Source organism: Martes martes (genome assembly GCF_963455335.1).
Source record: "Martes martes genome assembly, chromosome: 4".
NCBI lineage: Eukaryota > Metazoa > Chordata > Mammalia > Carnivora > Mustelidae > Martes > Martes martes.
In genome coordinates, this window is record NC_137891.1 from 150,082,206 (window position 1) to 150,102,978 (window position 20,773).

The following is a 20,773-nucleotide window of genomic DNA, read 5'->3' on the forward strand; positions in this document are numbered from 1 at the left end:
ACAGGCCAAATAGATAACATCAAATGTGTCATTTGGAGAGTCTCAAGCTCTTAAGGTATCCTTTCCTAGCTTTGATTTTCCAGATACATATCATTTATTAATAACTTGGCATCAAATTATACCATCCTGACATGTTCCTTTTGGAAAGAAATATCTCAATATCTCTTATAGGTACATTCTAAAATGGTATGAGGATACTTAGGCATTTGGATTAGAGGACTTGAAATCTAATAATAAAATTATTTTTACAGATCTTTGATGGAAAACAGATTCCACAGAGAATGGTTGATGGATGGAATGCATTTTTCTTTGATAAAACAGAAGAACTGGTAATTTTTTCATAGTCTTTATGTTATAGAATGCTCACTGATATGTGTTGGGATTTGCATAATTTAATAATTTTACTTATATTTGGATTCCATATTTTGTATAGACACCTCTCTCCCTCTTTTTTCTTACCTATAGAAAAAGCGTTTACCTTCACTTGGAAAGAACACAGAAACATTAGGAGAGCTTTGGTTGGGACTGCTTCGCTTCTATACTGAAGAGTTTGATTTCAAGGAATATGTAATTAGCATTCGGCAGAAAAAGCTGTTGACAACTTTTGAGAAGCAGTGGACATCCAAATGCATTGCAATTGAAGGTAATCATTTAGCTGACATTAACTGAGGAATAAAACGAAACAGAAAGCCGGAGTTTCATTTGGCAAGGAGAGAGAAGGGAAAACTGAAAACACATTAGAATTTGGAAGATTCTTCCTCTTGATTTTTATGTTTCTGTTCTTTTATTGTTCCCCCTATCCCAATATCTATCTTTTTAAAATCTATAACTTTAGAAGAATAATTTGGTGACTTGAATGGTCTGAGTTATAAAGTATTACTCTCTTGGTATGGCTTGTATGTATATTTTATGTTACAGTGAACAGAATTCTTAATTAAGAAATATTTCTTTTCTAGATCCTTTTGACTTGAATCATAACCTTGGTGCTGGAGTTTCTAGAAAAAGTAAGTTCTAAATTTAGAAATCCCCTGTTTTTAAAGCTTTTACACATTAAGATCTGCATCTTTATTCTTTCTTCTTTTTTCAATAGTGACCAATTTTATCATGAAGGCATTTATCAATGGAAGGAAGCTTTTTGGTACCCCCTTTTATCCACTCATTGGCAGAGAAGCTGTAAGTTTACATAATTTGGATTCTGAATCTTTTTTCTTATAGAACTGCCTTTTCTGTGGTACAGTAAGCTTTATCCTATTTCATCTATTTGTTTAATTCTTTCTTCTGCCATTAGACTACAGCTCCCTGAGGACAAGGGCCTATTATGTCTCTTCACTGTCATATCTCCAGTACCTATTAAGATGGTACATTGAGGGGCGCCTGGGTGGCTCAGTGGGTTAAAGCCTCTGCCTTCAGCCCAGGTCATGATCCCAGGGTCCTGGGATCGAGCCCCGCATCGGGCTCTCTGCTCAGTGGGGAGCCTGCTTCCCTTCCTCTCTCTCTGCCTATCTCTTTGCCTACTTGTGATCTCTGTCTGTCAAATAAATAAATAAAATCTTAAAAAAAAAATGGTACATTGAATGTACTAAATAAGCATTTGTTGAATGAATGAAGGCAGATGGTCAAGAGTCAGTATCCTTAAATTTTGAATTTGAGGTGCTGCCCACTGCACTTCTTCCATCGCTGGAAATCTTGATGAAAATATAAACAGAGAGGACAACACCAAAGAAATACTTTCTTACTTGCTGAGACTTCTGCTCTAATTTTGGTGTAGCCCTGGTAACTGAATTTGATGGCATGGAACTGAGAGAATTCTTTTTGTCTGAACTGGGTGGCATAGTATTTCCTATTGCTCTTGGTCTCACTCTGTTTTTTGCTTGCTTTCTAATGGGAGGAGGTCTAAGTTTTATAGCGAAAGAAACTTCAAAGAGAAGCAATCTCAAGAGAGAAACTGTGTCTCTACTATTGCATAACAAATATCCTTGATTTTGTTCAGTACAGTTTATGCACTCTTTCTTTGGGATGTAGGGTAAGAAAAGCAGAAACATCTATAGCTTTTTTCCCTTGCAGCACTGATTCTTGACTTTTTTTTTATTGCCCTGCCTCTTGGGAGGGGGTGGTAATAACTATAATGGAGAGAAAGAAAATAATAGTAAAATTTGAAGTGACAAGTTGTGTAAGAACAAAATGTCAAAAGGAAAATCCAACAATGATTTTACTAACATACTAATTAAAAAAACAATAAATGAAGAGAGTACAGTCAAATCAAAACAAATTTGATGATGCACTGATAAAGCATTTTACCTGAAAATTGTGGGAATTCCAGCTATTAGTGTGTATATATGCATATGTTCTATAGAAACCTAGCAGTTTCATGTTGTGAGAATTTTTAGTAGACTATTAGAATTCTTAGTAAACTGAAAATATGTTAATTTTAGTCTATGAATACAAAATTTTAGTAACTTTTTAAAAATTTTTATTTATTTATTTATTTGACACAGAGAGAGAGAGACACACAGTGAGAGAGGGAACACAAGGAGGGGGAGTGGGAGAAGGAGAAGCAGGTTCCCTGCTGAACAGGGAGCCTGATGTGGGGCTCAATCCCAGGAGTCTGGGATCATGACCTGAGCTGAAGGCAGAGGCTTTTTTAAAGACTTTATTTATTTATTTGACAGAAAGAGAGATCACAAGTAAGCAAAGAGGCAGGCAGAGAGAGAGGGGGGAAGCAGGCTCCCTGCTGAGCAGAGAACCCGATGGATGCAGGGCTCGATCCCAGGACCCTGAGCTCAAGACCTGAGCCGAAGGCAGAGGCTTAACCCAACTGAGCCACCCAGGCGGCCCTGAAGGCAGAGGCTTTTAACGACTGAGCCACCCAGGCACTCCAGAATTTTAGTAACTCTTAATAACTCAGTATAAGTAGTCCGAGTAGATGTCAGTCTTTAGTCTTGAGTATCATTTGGTGTAAGAGCCAAACATCAGTTTGAGGCCTATCTGAAGGGGCCTGTGAGTCTGCTAACCATTTTTTGGATACACTTTTTTCTGTTTTAAAAGTCAAATAGTATTCTATGACTTGTTTATATACTAGGTTAACTGTTCTCCTTTGGTGGACATTTAGATTGTTTTTATTGTTTTAGTATTATAACTGATATTGTAGAAAATATCCTTTCAAGTCTTCATGCTTATATTTTCCATAGTAAAATATATTCTTTCAACACATATTTATTGAATTCCTACTTGGTTTTCTTTTGTTTAGATTGTATTTATTTATTTGTTAGAGAGCGAGTGAGCACAAGCAGGGGGAATGGCAGGCAGAGGGAGATGCAGACCCCTCACTGAGCAGAGAGCCCAATGCGGGGCTCAATCCCAGGACTCTGGGGTCATGACCTGAGCCGAACATAGACGCTTAACTGACTGAGCCACCCAGGCATCCTTGAATTTTTACTTTGTACCGATTTCTCTGCTGTGTACTAATTAGGCTTGTAGGCATACATCGGACTTTCAGTACCATCTGACATTCTTAGTACCTTTCTTTAGTTACCCGTATATCCTGTTTGATAAGAACTAATTCAGATTTTATTATACTCAAAATTCAATACCTGTTGCACTTTGTCCCACCTTTCACCTCTGCCCTTCTTACTCGTAGACGTTTTTCCTATGAGACAAAGATAGTATCAGATATTCCTTCACCTTTCTGTAAATCTTTAAATCTGCCTGAATCTACAGATACATTTTCTTTATCAGAGACTAGTCCTTCATTTGCACTCAAGATCTGTTTCTTTATCTTGAATCTTTAATCTTTTCATTTGTGAAAAATATTTTCAGAGATGAAATATATAAAATGTAATTACAGATTAACATTAACAGATGAACATTTGCTATAGATTTTAATGACAGGTAACATTAATTTTGAACCTCAGTTAAGGGAAATGTCTCTCCCAGAAAGAATTCCTTTCTTTTAGGGGCACCTGGGTGTCTCAGTCAGTTAAGCAACTGCCTTTGGCTTGGGTCATGATCCCAAGGTCCTGGGATTGTGCCCCGCATCAGGCTCCCTGCTCAGCGGGGAGTCTGGTTCTCCCTCTCCCTCTGCTACTCCCCCTGCTTGTGCTCTCTCACTCTGTCAAATAAATAAGTAAAATCTTAAAAAAAAAAAAAAAAAAAAAAAGAATTCCTTTCTTCTAATTAGTAAACTTACATTACAAAAAAATTATTTATTATTAGTATATTTTGAAATTCTTTAGTGAAACATTTAATGGAAATTTGCTTTCTCTTATTATGTAAGTATTACATAATATCTTCCATTTTGTCACAACACCTAAAATATTTACTCTCTGGCTCTTTGCTGTCCCTCAGGGCTAGGCCACCTTAACTGGGTTGATAGAATGGAGAAAAGTAGATTAAAGAGAGATTCAGGAATAAAATGGATATAACTTGTGATTAATTAGAGACAATGGGTAGAGGAGAGCAAGTTCAGGATGATTCCTAGGTTGACAAAGGCTCTTATTTCACCTTGGCAGAAAATATGATGAGGATTTTAATTAATTATATTGGTTTCTTCAATAATAAATGTGAAGAATTACATCTTTTTTTTAACAATACAGCTTTATTGAATAATTTACAGTATATACAGTTCACAAATATGCAGTGAGCAGTTTTCACTGGTTTATAGTATATTCACAGAATTCTGTAGCCATCACCACAATCTAATTTAGAACATTTTGTTTCTCTCTGATGGAAACCCCTGTCCCCATTAGCAGTCATTCCCCATTCCTTTTCTCTCCTACTTCTCAAATCACTGATTTGTTTTTTGTTTTTGTAGGTTTGCCTATGTGGACATTTCATATAAATGGAATCATATGTAGCCTTTTGTTACTGGCTGCTTTCATTTGGCCTAATGTTCTCAGGGTTTGTTCATGTTGTAGCAGGGATCACCACTTCATTCCTTTTTTTTTAAGATTTTATTTATTTACTTGAGAGAGAGAGAGAGAGCACATGAGAAGGGGGAGGGTCAGAGGGAGAAGCAGACTTCCCGCCAAGCAGGGAGCCTGATGCGGGACTCGATCCGGGGACTCCAGGGTCACAACCTGAGCCCAAGGCAGCCGCTCAACTAACTGAGCCACCCAGGCGCCCCCACTTCATTCCTTTTTATCGTTGAGCAGTATTCCATTAAATGGAATATATCATCTTTTATTTACCCATTCATCATCTTTGTTGGACATTTGAGCTGTTTCTACTTTTTCATTCTTAAGAGTAATGCTGCTGTGAATATTTCTGCACAAATTTTTGTGTGGATGTTAGTTTTCATTTCTTTTGGGTATATACCTAACAGTAGAATTGTTGGTTCATTTTGACAAATTTATGTTTAACTTTCTGAGGTTCTGCCAAACTTTTTTTAAAGCATCTGTATAATTTTACATTCCCACCAGCAATATGTGTGGGTTCCATTTCATCTACATCCTTTTCTCTTTTTATGATAGCCATCCTAGTAGGTGTGTCTCTTAGACTTTTATCTTTGACTTTAGATAGATTTGAAGAGTGCTAAGTGGATATGTTCTCTTGCCTTACAGAGATGTGGATACTGTTAGGACAAACTAGTCTTTGTGATAGTGCAAAACAAAACTGAGCTAAAGCTTAGGAGTATACTCCAGGTGGTAGGATAAAGGAAAAATAATCCTGGTACCTTTATAACTTGGGAAAATGATTTACTGTATATTGGTTCTCTATCTACTCATTAGTTGAACCTGCTTTATGTTATTAATGTTATATGTTCTTGAAATGTTATATACAAATCCAATCATATTTTAAATAAACCAGAAGATTGCTTTATTGGTGGAGAAGTCTTTTGTAAAGAGAATAATTCTTTTCTAGAAATAGCCTGGTAAGGCAGAAAGCATGAGATTTGTAGTCAGACCAACTTAGCGTTAAATCCTGCTTACCTATCAGGTAATGGGCAGCTTTTACTATGGGCAAATGACTCACTTTCTGAGCCTCTGTTTGCTCATCTATAAATGAAGATGAAAATAGTATCTGTTGAGTTATTATGCAAAGATGCCACAGATAAGTGAAGAAATAATGTGGATGTAACATGGTTAGCACTGTTAGCAACTGTGATATTGATGATGATGATTTTTTTTCTTTATTAGAGAGAGAGAGAGAGTAGGGGGAAGAGTGGAGGGAGAGGGAGAGAGAAAAGGAGAGAAGCAGACTGCCTGCCAAGAACAGAGCCCAACTGGAGTCTGGATCCCATGACTCCTGAGAGCGTGACCTGAGCTGAAATTAAGAGCTGAATGCTCAACCATCATCACCACCCAGTGATGATAATTTTTTTTTTAAGATTTTAAAAATTTATGAGAGAGAGAGTGCACACACAAGCAAGGGGGAGCAGCAAAGGGAGAGAAGCAGGGTATCTGTCAGCAGGGAGCCTGATTCAGCAGGGAGCCAGATTCGGGGCTCGATCTAGGACCCTGAGATCTTGACCTGGGCCAAATGCAGACGCTTAACTGACTGAGCCACCCAGACACCCCGATAAGATTAAGATAATTCTTAATCTTATTTTCTTTCCTTTTTTAAAAAAGGTTTCATTTATTTATTTGACAGAGATCACAAGTAGGCAGAGAGGTAGGCAGAGAGAGAGGGTGGGGAGCAGGCTCTCTGCTGAGCATAGAGCCCGATGTGAGGCTCGATCCCAGGATCCTGAGATCATGACCTGAGCCGAAGGCAGAGGCTTTAACCCACTCAGCCACCCAGGTGCCCTTATTCGTATTTTCATATTATGGTTTTAGTTACATTGAAAAGTTTTTTGATATTTCCTTTTTTTTTTTTTTTAAGATTTTATTTTTTTGAGAGAGAGAGCATGAGTAGGACAGAAGGGGAGCGGGATAATCAGACTCCCTGCTGAGCAGGGAGCTCTACTCAGGGCTGGATCCTAGGACTCTAGGTTCATGACCTGAGCCAAAGGTAGATGCTTAACCAACTGAGCCACCGGGCTCCCCATTTATTTCCTTTTTTTTAAAAACCACTTTTATATCTTGGTCTTCTTTCCATTTGGATTCCACAATCCCTAATGTTTTGGGGGTTTTTTCCTAGTAAAGTTTTATTTTCTCCCTAGGAGTACTTCTTTGATTCCCGAGTATTAACAGATGGAGAACTGGCTCCCAATGATCGATGTTGTCGTGTGTGTGGAAAAATAGGCCACTACATGAAAGACTGCCCTAAAAGGAGAAGGTTGGCAAATGATTATGTATCAACATTACAGGGAAAATAAATGTGAGGCCAATAGTAGCTATAACTGTGTGCATATATGTTTAAGTAAGAAGGTTCGGGGCTTTAAATTGGACATTAGGTAAAATGTATATTGGAGTGGAATTTTTTTAATAGAGAGATTTATTTGTGACACAGTGCTATCTCATTCATTTGTTCACTTCACTCAGGTTTTTTGTTTTGTTTTGTTTTAATTGAAGAAGCATTTATTGACACCTGCTCTATTGGGAACTGTGCCAGGAGCCAAGAAAAAAAATGATCAAGTCATAGGGTTCTTCTTGAGTACCTCACAGTCCTGCAAATCAGTAATTAGAATATAATTAACTGAATCTTTGAGACACTTACTGTGAGGTGTACCTATATAATATATACCTTGAAGAATAGACATCCTTCACACCCCTGAAAATATATTTATGAAATAGACTTTCCTGTGTTTTATATACTCTTTTCAATAAGCCAGGAAAAATCATTTCTTTAGTTATTAAGTCTTTCCAAATATAAAGAGCTTAGAACTTTACAAACAGAATGAATTCCTGGGTTCCGTCAGTGCTATATACTGACTTAAATTTAGAGAAGACACTTTCTCTAGCATCAGCTGCTCCCTCTATAAAATGGAGATAATAAATACCAACTTCTAAGGATAATTATAAGATTAAAATTCAGTATTAATTTTTTTTTCTAATTTGATATTGTATTATAAAACTCCTGGAATACCCAGTTTCTGCCATAGGAGTAGGTGTGCTCTAAATGTGAGTTCCCTTGCCTTAAAAAAGGTGCATGAAACAGTCAGCATGTTAGTCCCTTTATTGTGAGACTTTTGTATAGTTTAGTTTGTTCTGTGATTCAGTTTACAAGTCCCTAGCCCCACATTATTGGTATCAGCAGTTTACTGTTTAGACTAAAGAAGAAAGACAGTGAAGAAGAGAAGGATGGGAATGAAGAGGAGAAAGATTCCCGAGACCTTGTCGACCCCCGAGACCTCCACGACACTCGAGAGTTTAGAGACCCCAGAGACCTCAGATGCTTTATATGTGGAGATGCAGGACATGTACGAAGGGAGTGTCCAGAGGTCAAGCTGGCCCGTCAGAGGAATAGCAGTGTGGCAGGTAAATAGAAAAGGCTAAAAATAGTTTTTGGTAGAAATAAAGTCATTTGTGTTGATGTCATTCTAAGGACTCTTGATTCCTCTCTTTTCCAAAGTTAGCAGTATGATTTTGGACCTTACAATTTCTTAAAGAGAGAAAATTTAGACAGTCCTTTATTTTGAACAGTACTCAGATATGTTCACTATTAAGGTCTTAGCAGTCTGTTGTATTCAGTAAACTCCCTTTAAGTATTCTTTGGATTTGAGTTACCTTCTTTATCAAAAGATAATAGAAATTAAATTTTTTTTTTCTGGGAACATATACAAGAGAAATTATATCTCTTCCCTTTGCTCTTATGCAAGAGGGAGCTCTGTTTCTGTTATAATTCATGAGTAATTTTAAGAATTTGAAACCCAAATGAGAGTTTAGTGAAAGAAAAAAAGAGTATTTTAGAAGTGATGATTTCCAGTTACTCAGATTTTTGTTGCAGAAGATATTTTCTTAAATATTTCGTCTCCTTTAGAAAAGGAGTATTTGTCTTTTTGTTCTTGTTTCTACCACCAGTATATTTTTTTTCAGTGATTTACAAGATTGAGAAATAGCTTTAAAAGAATAAATTGTTACAAGTCCTTCACAAACATCATAATACTATAAAGGTCCAAGTTTATAAAATCTCAGAGGGATTTGAGACTCTTTAACAGAGGAAGGGAGTTATTGATTGTCATTTCTCTGTTGTTTTCTTTATCTGTTGATTTTCTTTCTGATATCTTCTCTTAGCAGCCCAGCTGGTCCGCAACCTTGTAAATGCCCAACAGGTGGCTGGTTCAGCCCAGCAACAGGGTGATCAGTCCATAAGGACTAGACAGTCCTCAGAATGTGTAAGTACTCTGCCTGCAGATGGATTAGTTTTGGTGGGAAGATAGTACAATCTTTGATAGGTTACTGGGTTGATGTTTTAGACTGGCAAATAGTCATCCAGATAACAGTACTTTTGTAGAGGTGTTTCTGCTAGGCACATGAGTTGGAATGTGAGCATTACCTTTGGAGTAATGCAGATCTGGGTTTATATCTTTGGGCAAGCTACTTAACTTTATTGAGCCTGCCTAAGAGAACAGCTACCTAATATATTTGTTCATTAGTTAAAATAAGGTAATTGAGGTTTCAGGCTTTGCCTAGTAGCAGAATATCAGCAACATTTATAAAAATAAACCCCAAAATGGAGATGTGTTAGGGGTTTAATATGTTAGGGGAATAAATACATGGCATTGGACTTGTTTGAAGTCTTTATGTGTCTTCTCAGAGCTGATATGAATACCTAATAAAATATATCTCGTGAAAGAAGAGTATTAAATTGGAGTTCACAAGTTTCATATTAATTTTGCTGAGTTGCTCTTAACCATTGTGTAAATCTGTATTCACCTTGCACTTCTTAAATTAATTCAATGTTAATTCAGTGCTTCCTTACTTTATTTTTTTAATTTAATTTAATTTTTTCAATGTTCCAAGATTCATTGTTTATGCACCATACCCAGTGTTCATGCAATACGTGCCCTCCTCAATACCCACCACCAGGCTCACCTAACTTCCCACCCCTCTCCCCTCCAAAACCCTCGGTTTGTTTCTCAGAGTCCTCATGGTTCGTCTCCCCCTCCTATTTCACCCAATTCACTTTTCCTTGCTTTAAACCTGGTACTATGCTTGGTGCTTCACACTTAATCCTTTGCGTGGCATGTGAAGTGGTAGGTATTAGTATAATCACATTTTGCAAATTGGGAAGCTGAGAAAAAGAGAAATTAAAAGATTCAAACTCAGGTCTAGGTAGCCTCAAAGCTGTTAACTATTAAACATGCTAAATCTGGTATGATCTCTGTTTTAGAAAAAATTCTCAATTTTTAGATTGATTTTTAATTAATCAATTAAAATTGATTAATTTTAGATTAGATTTTATATTTGTAGATCAATATTGGGAGAATCTTGGAACAATGTTTAGAAGCCCACTAACCCCATCTGTAATATTTGAATACATACTATGGCCCTGACATTTTTATAAATGTTATATAACAACAATAATATTAGCTAACATTGTTTATTGCTGTGTGCCATATATATAATTTCTCCTGTTTCCTGTAATAAAATATTGAAAAAGTACAGAATAATAAATACCCACGTAGTACCACCAGGCTTTAACAATTCTTTTTTTTTTCTTTTTTTTTTTTTAAAGAAGATCTCCAGGCATATTTCACATTTTTTAAATTATTTTTTAAGATTTTATTTATTTATCAGACAGAGATCACAAGTAGGCAGAGCAGCAGGCAGAGAGAGAGAGAAGGAAGCAGGCACCCGCTGAGCAGAGAGCCCGAAGCGGGGCTCGATCCCAGGACCCTGGGACCATGACCCGAGCCGAAGACAGAGGCTTTAACCCACTAAGCCACCCAACAATTCTTAATATTTATTACCTTTGTTAAAAAATCACCCATAGTTAGTAATCCCTGTGCATTCCTTTTGGATGCTGTTTCCATCTTAAAACCTTCCTACCATCCCTTCCTAGCTACTAAAATGTATCTACTGTCCTGAATTTGGTGTTTATATTTTCCACATGTACTGCTTAACCTACACAGAGATGTATGAGATAGATTCTATTTATTATTTATACATTACAGGTGAAGAAACTGAGATTTAAGTTTCTTGCCTGAGGTCAGCACATACTTAGAACTAGAACTTGAACCCTCAGGCCCTGTCTTCAAAACCTGTGATCTAACCACTTTCCTCTGCTGCTTCTAACTTTTACCCTCTGCTTTAGCACTCACTTTCCTCTTACTTGAGATTTGGGTCAGAGTCTGTCTAATGGACATTGTTCTGATATCTCACTAAGCACTTTAACCTCAACATATCTAGAATGTAACATACTTCTCTCTAAATTCCTAGACTTGCCACTTCTTGGCTCCTGTGTTCTCCGTCTCATTGAATGATCCTGCTTTCTAGTTTCCTTTCCCTCAACCCCTACATCAGTCAGTCATCAACTCCTGCTATTTCTACCTATAAAAAGTAGCTCATAGCTATTTGCTTCCCTGTCCCTATATTTTATTTCCCTAGCCTAGGTTACCATCATCGTAGGGCCAGCCTTTTAATCACTCTTATTGGTCTCCCCCACCCCACCCCAAGTATTCTCTATTTCATTCCCATTAAGCCAGAATAATTTTTCTAAAATACAGATTGATCATGTTCCTGACTGGTCTGAAACCCTTCAGTGGTTTCCATGTGCACTCAGGTTATATAAAGTCTTAACTACAAGGCCTATGGGACCCTTCATTATCTTGTACCTCTTTGGTTCTTCAACCTCAAATCTGCCATTCCCCTGCCCTTATACTTCAGTAATAATAAACTTCTTTCAGAATCCAATTACTTAAACAAGTCAGGTGTTCATGAACCTATAGACCTTCAGTCATGTTGTTCCCTCTGCATGAAACACTCCTCCCATTCCCCTATCCCTGCCCTCTTTTGTTAGACTGATTGGTATTTACCCTTGTGTCTCAACTTAAAGGTCACTTCTCTGGGAAGCTTTCCTTGATTTCCACTTTCATTCTTCTTATTTTTTTCTCCTCCGGAAGTATGTTTAGATATTCCTGCTCTGGGATTTCCTTATACAATATACATCATGCATTCTTTATCATAGTAATCATTGTATTTCATTGTAATTGCTCATGTAATCTCTTCATCTGCTCTTTCTCCTTTCCCCCATAAACTTTAAATTCCAATGCTAGTATTGTATTTTTAATACCTAGAACAATACCCAGACATAACTGACACTCAGTAACTTGTTGAGGGACTGAATCGAAGTGCCTGTGAGATACTTAGATACAAGTTTCTAGTTACAGTTGGAATGTGAGTTCTGCATGATGGAAATGATGTCTGGGCTCTTTCTTCTTTGGGCAGTAAAAAGGTTTATAGGGTAATATATATGTCAGAGAAGGTTTGAGGATTTTGGAGAAAATTCTATTTTCATGTAAAATGAGGCTCTTACTCACATAATAGAGTTGTATTTATAATGTTCTAATAAAATAACTAATTTTGTGTTTAGATAAGCGCTGCTTTTATAACACTAACATGTTTTTAAATTAATTTTAAAATGTTATCTTTTTCTCTTTGCAGTCTGATTCACCATCTTATTCTCCTCAGCCCCAGCCGTTTCCACAGAATTCTTCCCAATCAGCTGCCATTACTCAGTCTCCATCCCAGCCAGGATCCCAACCCAAGCTTGGCCCACCTCAGCAGGGAGCCCAGCCCCCCCATCAGGTCCAGATGCCTATGTATAACTTTCCCCAGTCACCACCAGCTCAGTATTCTCCCATGCACAATATGGGGTTGTTGCCAATGCACCCTCTCCAGATCCCTGCCCCATCCTGGCCTATCCATGGTCCAGTGATCCACTCTGCACCAGGCAGTGCCCCCAGCAATATTGGCCTGAACGATCCCAGCATCATCTTTGCACAGCCTGCTGCCAGACCCGTGGCGATCCCTAACTCCTCTCATGATGGACACTGGCCTCGTACTGTGGCTCCAAATTCCCTGGTGAACAATGGTACAGTGGGGAATTCGGGTAACCCTTCCTTTTCTTCTTTTGCATCTGTCTGTAGAAAGGTTGGGTGATTGGTATTATTGGTTGCACTTGGGGAAATAAATGTGAGGAAAATAATGGCAAGCAATATTTACGAGGGGCAGTATAGGATTAGATAAAGGGTGTGGGCTGTGGATTCACACTGTCTGGAATTGAATCCTAGCCCTGCCATTTATTATGTGGCATTAGGCAGTTGCTCAGTCTCTTTGTGCATTGGTTTCATCATTAAAATAAGGATATTAATAGCATTTAATGCACAGGGATGTTGTGAATATTAAATGAGGTAATATACATAAATGTTACTTATTTTAAATTTCACTACAGTCCAGCTTGATGTAGGGTATTATTAAAGCTAATTTTATAGTTGAGGATATTGCAGGGTTAAGTAACTTAACTATCAGGCTTTAATAATTAATCATAGTAGATCCAAGATTTAAACCAATTTCTTTCTTCAAAGCCTGTGCTCTTTGCCCTAGCCTCTTTACTATCTTCCAGTAAGGACAATTCTTTAAAAAGATATTAGTCGCACTTTGTTACATTAAAAAGTACTAGTTTTTTCCTGATTTATAGAAATACATTTTCATTATTGAACATTTGAATAATAAAAAATAATCTATATTCTCAATTCCTAGACATAATTGCCAAGTAATATTTAGGTGTTGTATGATCCAGTCATTTAAAAAATATTTGCATAATTAAAATATTTGATAAACCAGAAGTCTTGTTTTATATCCAGTTTTGGTTGATGATTTTTAAAAAGACTTATTTATTTATTTTAGGGAGAGAGCATGCACAAGTGGATGGGGCAGAGGGAAAGGGAGAGAGATTCTCAAGCAGACTCCACACTGAGCTCAGAGCCTGACTGGGGGCTCAATCTCATGACTCTCAGATCACAACCTGAGCCAAAACCCTGAGTCAGATGCCTAACTGACTGCGACACCCAGGCGCCCCAATAATATTTTTATTTTAAAGACTCTGTTATTGAAAATTTGAAATGTATACAGGAGAGAGAATAAAGTATAATGAACCTATCCCCCATTACCCAGCTTTAAACAGTTACCAGTATTTGCTAGTCCTTGACTCCTTTACTATCCCCCCTTTTTTTTTTTAAGATTTATTTATTTATTTTAAGGGGGTTAGAGGCAGAGGGAGAGGTAGAAAATCTCAAGCAGACTCCCTGCTGAGCATGGCATCTAACACGGGTCTCAATCTCATAACCTCAAGATTGTGACCTGAGCCGAAGTCAAGAGCTGGACACTTAATCAGCTGAGCCACTTAGGTGACCACTCCTTTTCCTCATTTAAAGGAAGCTTTTGGCTTTAGTATTTAATCAAATCTCAGGCATTGGGTCAAATTTCTGTATAAACTTGTTTGTATTTCTTAAACACACAAAACTATTAGCATATCCAGTATCCTCTAATACCCAGTTCTTGTTCATTTTTACCCATTTTTCTAAAGTTGTGTTTTTTTTAATCAGAATTCAGACAAAGTCCCGTACATTACAGGTGGTTATTATATCTCTTAAGCCTCCTTTCATTTATAATAGTTTGCCCTCATTATTTTTCTCCCATATAAACTGTTTATTAAGAAACTATAGAACTTCCTACATTCTAATGTCGGCTGAATTTTATTTTTGTGGCATTGTTTAAAATGTACCTCTGTCCCCGTATTTCCTAAATTGGTAGGTAGTTAGGTCCAGAGTTTGGATTAGATTCAGGTTATTTTTTTGGTAAGAATTTAACTTTCTGGTTGGTGCTATGTTTCCTGTTCCCTTATTTCAAAAAGAACTTACTTTCTGTTACTCTCTTAGTGACCTAAGATTGATCAATGAGTTGGATATCCATTATAAAGTTCCTCGTTAATTTTTACATAATAGTCATAGCTGTTGTTGATAATTACTGCTGATAACCATTATTTCACTAAGGGTTGTAAAATGATTTTCTGTGCACTATTTGTGAACAGAAAAGTTCTTCTATAAAGAACTTTTCTTTATTAACTACTTGATTATCCTAAAATGTAGTTTGTATAGGAAAAGTAGGCTAAGCTTGACTCTTTTCCCTTTATTAATTCTCAAAAGAATTTTGGCACTTTTTAAACAAAGATAGGTTGTTGCTTAGAGCACTATGATAGAGGAGGTATTTCTAAACTCTTCTGAGACAATACAGATAATGTATTTTACTGAGGGAAAATGTCAGAATGTGGGAACTTATTTAGACTTCCAAGGTCAAAGGATATGTGGCATACTTGGCCATTCTAATGTGATCTCTGCTTTAGTCATTCAACAAAAGTTTATTGTATATATGCCATGACATGTACCATGATCGTTACTGAGTTAAATACCCATGAACACAGACCCAGTGTCTTGCCCTTTGGTATAGTGGCTCAGTTTTTATAGCTTTGTTCCTTCCTGTACCACCACTAGTTGATCTCTTTCAGCCTTAATGAACTAATGAACATCCCACGAACATACCATACTGTCTCTTATCCCTAATTGTTTACTTAATTTGTTCCATCTGCCTGGAAAGTCCTCTCCCTTTTGTCTTTCTTGCCTATTCTCACATCCTTTTGCTTTGCTCTAAAGCTTGGCTAACTCACTGACCCCCCCTCCCCCCGATTTTAAAATTTAGCTCACTTTTTGCAGGATGCCCTTAACTCTTGTTGATTCTGCCCTTCAGTTGTGTTAGCTGTTCTTTTTCTCCTTCATGTTTATATTATGAAAATATTTGTGAAAAATGGCCAAGGAGATTAGATAGATATATTCTAAGAAGTACACTTTTATGTCAAACATCATTTCTCAATTGATCTGGACCTCAATATGTATTCCCAGTCTCATTTAAAGAAGAAAATATACCCTGTAGTATAGCTTCAGCTCTTAGTTGTAACTTGATTTTATGAACTTTCAATGAACCAGCTGCTTTGTTTTTCTGGTTACCTCCTGAGAAGACTGAGCTTGTTAAGAATGTGGCTAGTATGGGTTTTAGTTTTCTTGCTGTGTACTCCTTTCTGTACCTCCTAATTTGCATTCCTGCTAGGAAGTTTAATGAATGTGAGGACAGTGTCTTTTAGATTATTTCCTGCCACATTATGATCCTGAATGAGAAAAGCCACCAAAAATGGTCCAGAGGATTCAGTAAGTGCTTTGAAAAGGTGTACTTTGAAAGATGTACTTACAGATACATCTTAAAGGGAAGTAGATTGTGGGGTAGTGTGCCATAGAAAGAATAGTACTCATATTTTTTTGAGTTCCTACTTACATACCAGGACTTGGATAAGCCACATTACTTTTTGTCATCTAATATAATACTCACACTAGCCTGAGGTGCATAATTGAAACTTAGTAATTTTTGGAACTGGGATTAGAGCGTCAACCTGGTTGGCTCCAAAGCCCAAGTTCTCAACCATTACACCAAGTGCTTTAGCTTCTAATAGAATCACCTTCCAGGCCATGATATAATTGTTTCTAGGATAGTTGGCATTGTCTTTAGGATAAAATATAAGTTCCTTAATGATGTACTGTAGTTCTTTGAAATGTAAATTCTACCTTACCTGTCTAGCCTTTTTTCTTATCACTACCTACCTTTACTCCTTTCTCTATATCGCTGATTGTTTTGCGGCTTCCCAAACTTGCTCTGCTTTCCTTTTTCCTGGCTGTTGTATATGCTGTTCCTTCTGTCTAAAATGTGCCCTCTTTGCCCCATTTTGCCTAACTTGTTCCTTGTGCTTTAAAATTCAATTTAGTTAATCATCTTAGGAAAACCTCTATCCTTGAGCCAAATATGTTAGCCCCTTCTTTATAACACCTTCCTACCCATCTGTTGTAGCAGTGACCGCATATTATTCTATGTTGTCTTCTTGTATGTCTCTTTATGAATAATTTGAGCATATTTACAGTGTTTGATTCTTTAAAAAAACTGGTATGCTCTGCATTTAGCATTGTTCTTGTTCAGTGGAAGGTTCTCAATAAATCTCTGTGGAATGAAGGAATATTTAAATGAACAAACTGATGTTTTAAAGTATGTCTTTCCTGTCTTGTTGAAATGCAGAGCCAGGCTTTCCAGGACTCAATCCTCCAATTCCTTGGGAACATGCACCACGTCCCCATTTCCCTCTTGTCCCAGCTTCGTGGCCTTATGGTTTGCATCAAAACTTCATGCATCAGGGAAATGCCAGATTTCAGCCCAACAAACCGTTCTATACTCAAGGTACCGTTGTTTACAAATTCATTAATAGGCTGGGTGGTGTTTGTTCTGGGACAGCGGAAGCTATGTGAAGGCCAGGAACAAGGAGTGAAATTTTAAGCATTGGATAAACATTTATTGAAAGAGCATACTGTATGTCACACTGTGCTATTGCTTGTTGTTCAAGCAAGAATTAAGTAAAACCTGTACACCTAATGCACATATTAGGAGAGCCAGACATCTAAAATAAACAAGAATAGGCACATAGGGGGAATCAGTTAATGTTATCCTAGCAGAGGTAACAGGAGATAGGGACACCAAGGATCAATTCACTCAAGATTTTGACATTTGAACTAGATTGTGAAAAGAGATACTGGATTTTTTTTTCCCTACAGATTTTTTAGAGATTACAGGTGAAGAGAGTTCTTAGCTGAGGAAATAATATATGCAAAGTCAATGATATCTGCCTGGCATAATGAGAAAAAAAGGAGAAAATAAAAGGACTAGAGTATAAAGTAAATGGGAAAGATGTGTATGTGATGAGGTTAGAGAAGATAGGCTGAAGCCATATTATGAAGAACTTTTTGGACTCAGTTAAGTAAATGGTAGGGATCTAAAAGAAGTTTTTGAATTGAGTAGTGACATAGTCAAATTTGTTTTATTGAACTAAGACTTGAATGACATTAGAATTCATTGTATTTTGTTGGTGCTGAGGTACCAGTAATGACTTTGATCTTAGTAATGAGTATTACAAACTAAGGAGTACTTGTAGCATTTTATCTAGCCTGCTTGCCTCAAAGCTATTTCAGTTCTAATACAGAATGTATGAGTCTGGCCCTCAGCTTTTATTTAATCTAGGAATTAAAAAACTAGAGTCAGAGTTACACTTAAACTAGGAGTTCAAGAAATTAAAGAAAGGCAGTCAGGAAATGTTGACTGAATGAAATGATAACTTTAAGGGGAAGCCCCTGGTATGGGTTTCAGGCTTGATTCCATTTAAGCCTTCCTAAACTATCCCATGTACCTCTGGGGCATCCCTGTACTATAGAGTGGCTGGCAGAACATTGAGTATAGTGGGCTTATTCTTCTGAGTAAAGAACTAGGGTTGAGGAAAGTTACTTTTGGTCATATAAACCCTTTTAGGGTTCAGTGGGATTGTTTGGGGGATGTCTGAAGTTCTTCCCTTGGTGAAGTTGTCCCCTTTGTTTCCTCCCCTTCATTTCTCTTCTCATTCACATAGCCACATTTCCCTTCTGTCTTCCTCCTTCCCCTGCTAAATGTTTTTGACATGCTTTATCTCCTCTTTACTGTGTAAGTAGAAAAAAAAAGAGAACTAGCTACAAGTTAAATTCTAAGCGTTGTCAGATAAATAGGCACAAGCCTTTCAGTTTCCTGTCTGTGTTGTGTCCAACAGACAGATGTGCCACCCGTCGGTGTAGAGAGCGTTGTCCCCACCCACCAAGAGGAAACGTGTCGGAGTAATGCAAGTCCATTTTCTTTCAGCTGGTCTACCGATGCACAGCAACCAGCCAATCCTGCTGTCTCAAGGGTATCCGTACCTCAATGTCAGTTACATTCAGCAGAAAAAGTGACATTTAATGGAAAGCAAAACAAATCAGGTCCTGATTTAAAATTTTAACACGTTTAGATAGCTTATTTAAATTCTAAGACTGTTTTTAAAGACTGTATTATTTGTATATAAATATGAACTATAGTTTTTACTAGTATCACCAAATTGAGTGATACAAATTTCATCTATTTTATTACCCTATTTTTAAGGGAATTTTATGTTTTGTTTAATCTTGATGAATTGTATAAAGAGAGAATTTAAAAATTACATTCTTTATTTTCTATTAGCTGTATTCATACTTTGGTTGCTTCAGACTTTATATATATTGTTCTTAAGAATTAGGAAAAACTTTCATGTGTTTTAAATTTGTCACTTCTATTCTTTACAGAACCTTGTAGTGCCAAAAAACTTTTTAAAAGGTTAAAAAAAAAATAAAACTACAACGTGAAGATTCAGAATTTTTTCTTTTACATTCTTGTCTATTGAAAATATTCAAACTTGAACAGAAAGTTGCTTTTGTCTGTATTTGAAGTAATTCTATTTTAAGTTAATAAATCTTTTTGACAAGAGTCAAATTTGGTTAATTCATATGGTTGTTAGATCCTGGAAATACAACGTAATAATTAGGACATTTGTTTTACACTCCATGAATAGAGTATTCTAAATTACAGACTTAGTTTTAGAGATCTAAGGATCTTTTTTTTTTGTCCTTTATTTTACTGGATCTTCACAGCACCCAATGAAGTTGACAGAAACATATGCTATCTCCATTCTGTAATTGAGAAAACTGAGGTGCAAAACAAAAAAGTGAAATTCAAGGTAGCACACTTATATGTTGGAATTGAAACAGATCTTTTGAAGGAGAGTTTTTAAACGCTGAGACTGATACTGGCAGTTGGAGTGGAGGGAAGATATTTCTTACTGGGGTACTAGTATGTGCCAGGCTATCCATTTTGAGTTCTGTTACTACCTAGAATGCACACTTGCCAGGATGGTTTTTACCAATAATCACTGATTATAGTTGAAATTAAAACTTGTGTTCTGGTGGTATTTTGGTACAATCAAGGTTGAGGTCATTTTGTCTAAAACCCCCAGTTACATGTTTGTCAGGGATTTTGGACTAAATGATGGTATATAGATTTGGAAATCTGCAGAATACGTAAATACAAATGTATTTTAAGGACAGTGTATTATCTTTGTTCTGCTTTCTCAGATATGCATTACTTAAATAGGAGACTACCTGTGCTTTTGCCATATTTTCCAGCTTGGAAGATGCTTGAAATCTATTGCAGGAGGTTGAGGGCTTTCCTGCCATATTTGCAGCCCTGAAAAGGTATTTATTAAATGTTAAGATTAGGTGTATTTACTGTTAGTTTTTCATATTAAAACTTTAGTATCTTTCAGAATCCTCCTAAATGATGGAGTTCACTCATTTGTTTTGTTAATGAGATAGCTGGCCCAGTGTATACTTTTATGTTAAAATATAGGCATACCTCAGAAATCTTGGCAGGCTAGGTCCCAGGTCACTGCAATAAAGTGAGTATCACAATAAAGTGAACAGATGCCTTTTTTTATTTTCGCAGTACATATAAAGTTATGTTTATACTATACTGTAATTGGTAAAGTATGCAATAGCATTATGTTGAAAATATACATCTTAATTAAAACATACTTTTATCGCTAAAAAAATGCTAACCATCAGCTGAGCTTTAGTGAGTTGTAATCTTTTTGGTGGTGGAGGATCTTGATGTTGATGAGTGCTGATTGATCAGGGTAGTGGTTGCTGAAGGTTGGAGTGGCTCTGGCAATGTCTTAAAATAAGACAATGAAGTTTGCCATATCGATTGACTTTCCTTTCACTTGAGCACTTGGGGCCATTGTAGAGTTATAAATTAGCCTAATTTCAGTATTATGTCTCAGGGAATAGGGAAGTCCAAGAGGAGGGAGACAGGGGAATGGCTTGTCAGTAGAGCAGTCAGAACACACACATTTATTTAGTTTGCTGTCTTACATGGGCATAATTTTTGACACCCCAAACCATGGCTCAGATCACCATGACAAATATAATAATAAA

The 20,773-nt window shown here is 36.8% G+C and overlaps 1 protein-coding gene across 2 annotated transcripts in view; it reads left to right on the forward strand.

The window, feature by feature from the left end:
• TUT4 (terminal uridylyl transferase 4) overlaps positions 1 to 20,398 on the forward strand; it is a 197,963-nt gene extending 177,565 nt beyond the window's left edge. Inside the window, exons 21-30 of one of the 2 annotated variants that reach the window (XM_080800998.1) lie at positions 252 to 329; positions 466 to 643; positions 957 to 1,004; positions 1,091 to 1,173; positions 7,100 to 7,215; positions 8,134 to 8,357; positions 9,114 to 9,214; positions 12,486 to 12,933; positions 16,995 to 17,153; positions 18,633 to 20,106. In XM_080800998.1, the coding sequence (XP_080657124.1) occupies positions 252 to 329; positions 466 to 643; positions 957 to 1,004; positions 1,091 to 1,173; positions 7,100 to 7,215; positions 8,134 to 8,357; positions 9,114 to 9,214; positions 12,486 to 12,933; positions 16,995 to 17,153; positions 18,633 to 18,721 (1,524 nt within the window). In that variant the 3' untranslated portion in view covers positions 18,722 to 20,106. Of the gene's footprint in view, positions 1 to 251; positions 330 to 465; positions 644 to 956; positions 1,005 to 1,090; positions 1,174 to 7,099; positions 7,216 to 8,133; positions 8,358 to 9,113; positions 9,215 to 12,485; positions 12,934 to 16,994; positions 17,154 to 18,543 lie in introns of both variants that reach the window. The other variant, XM_080800999.1, reaches the window with a different exon arrangement.
• The last annotated feature ends 375 nt before the right edge of the window (positions 20,399 to 20,773 follow it).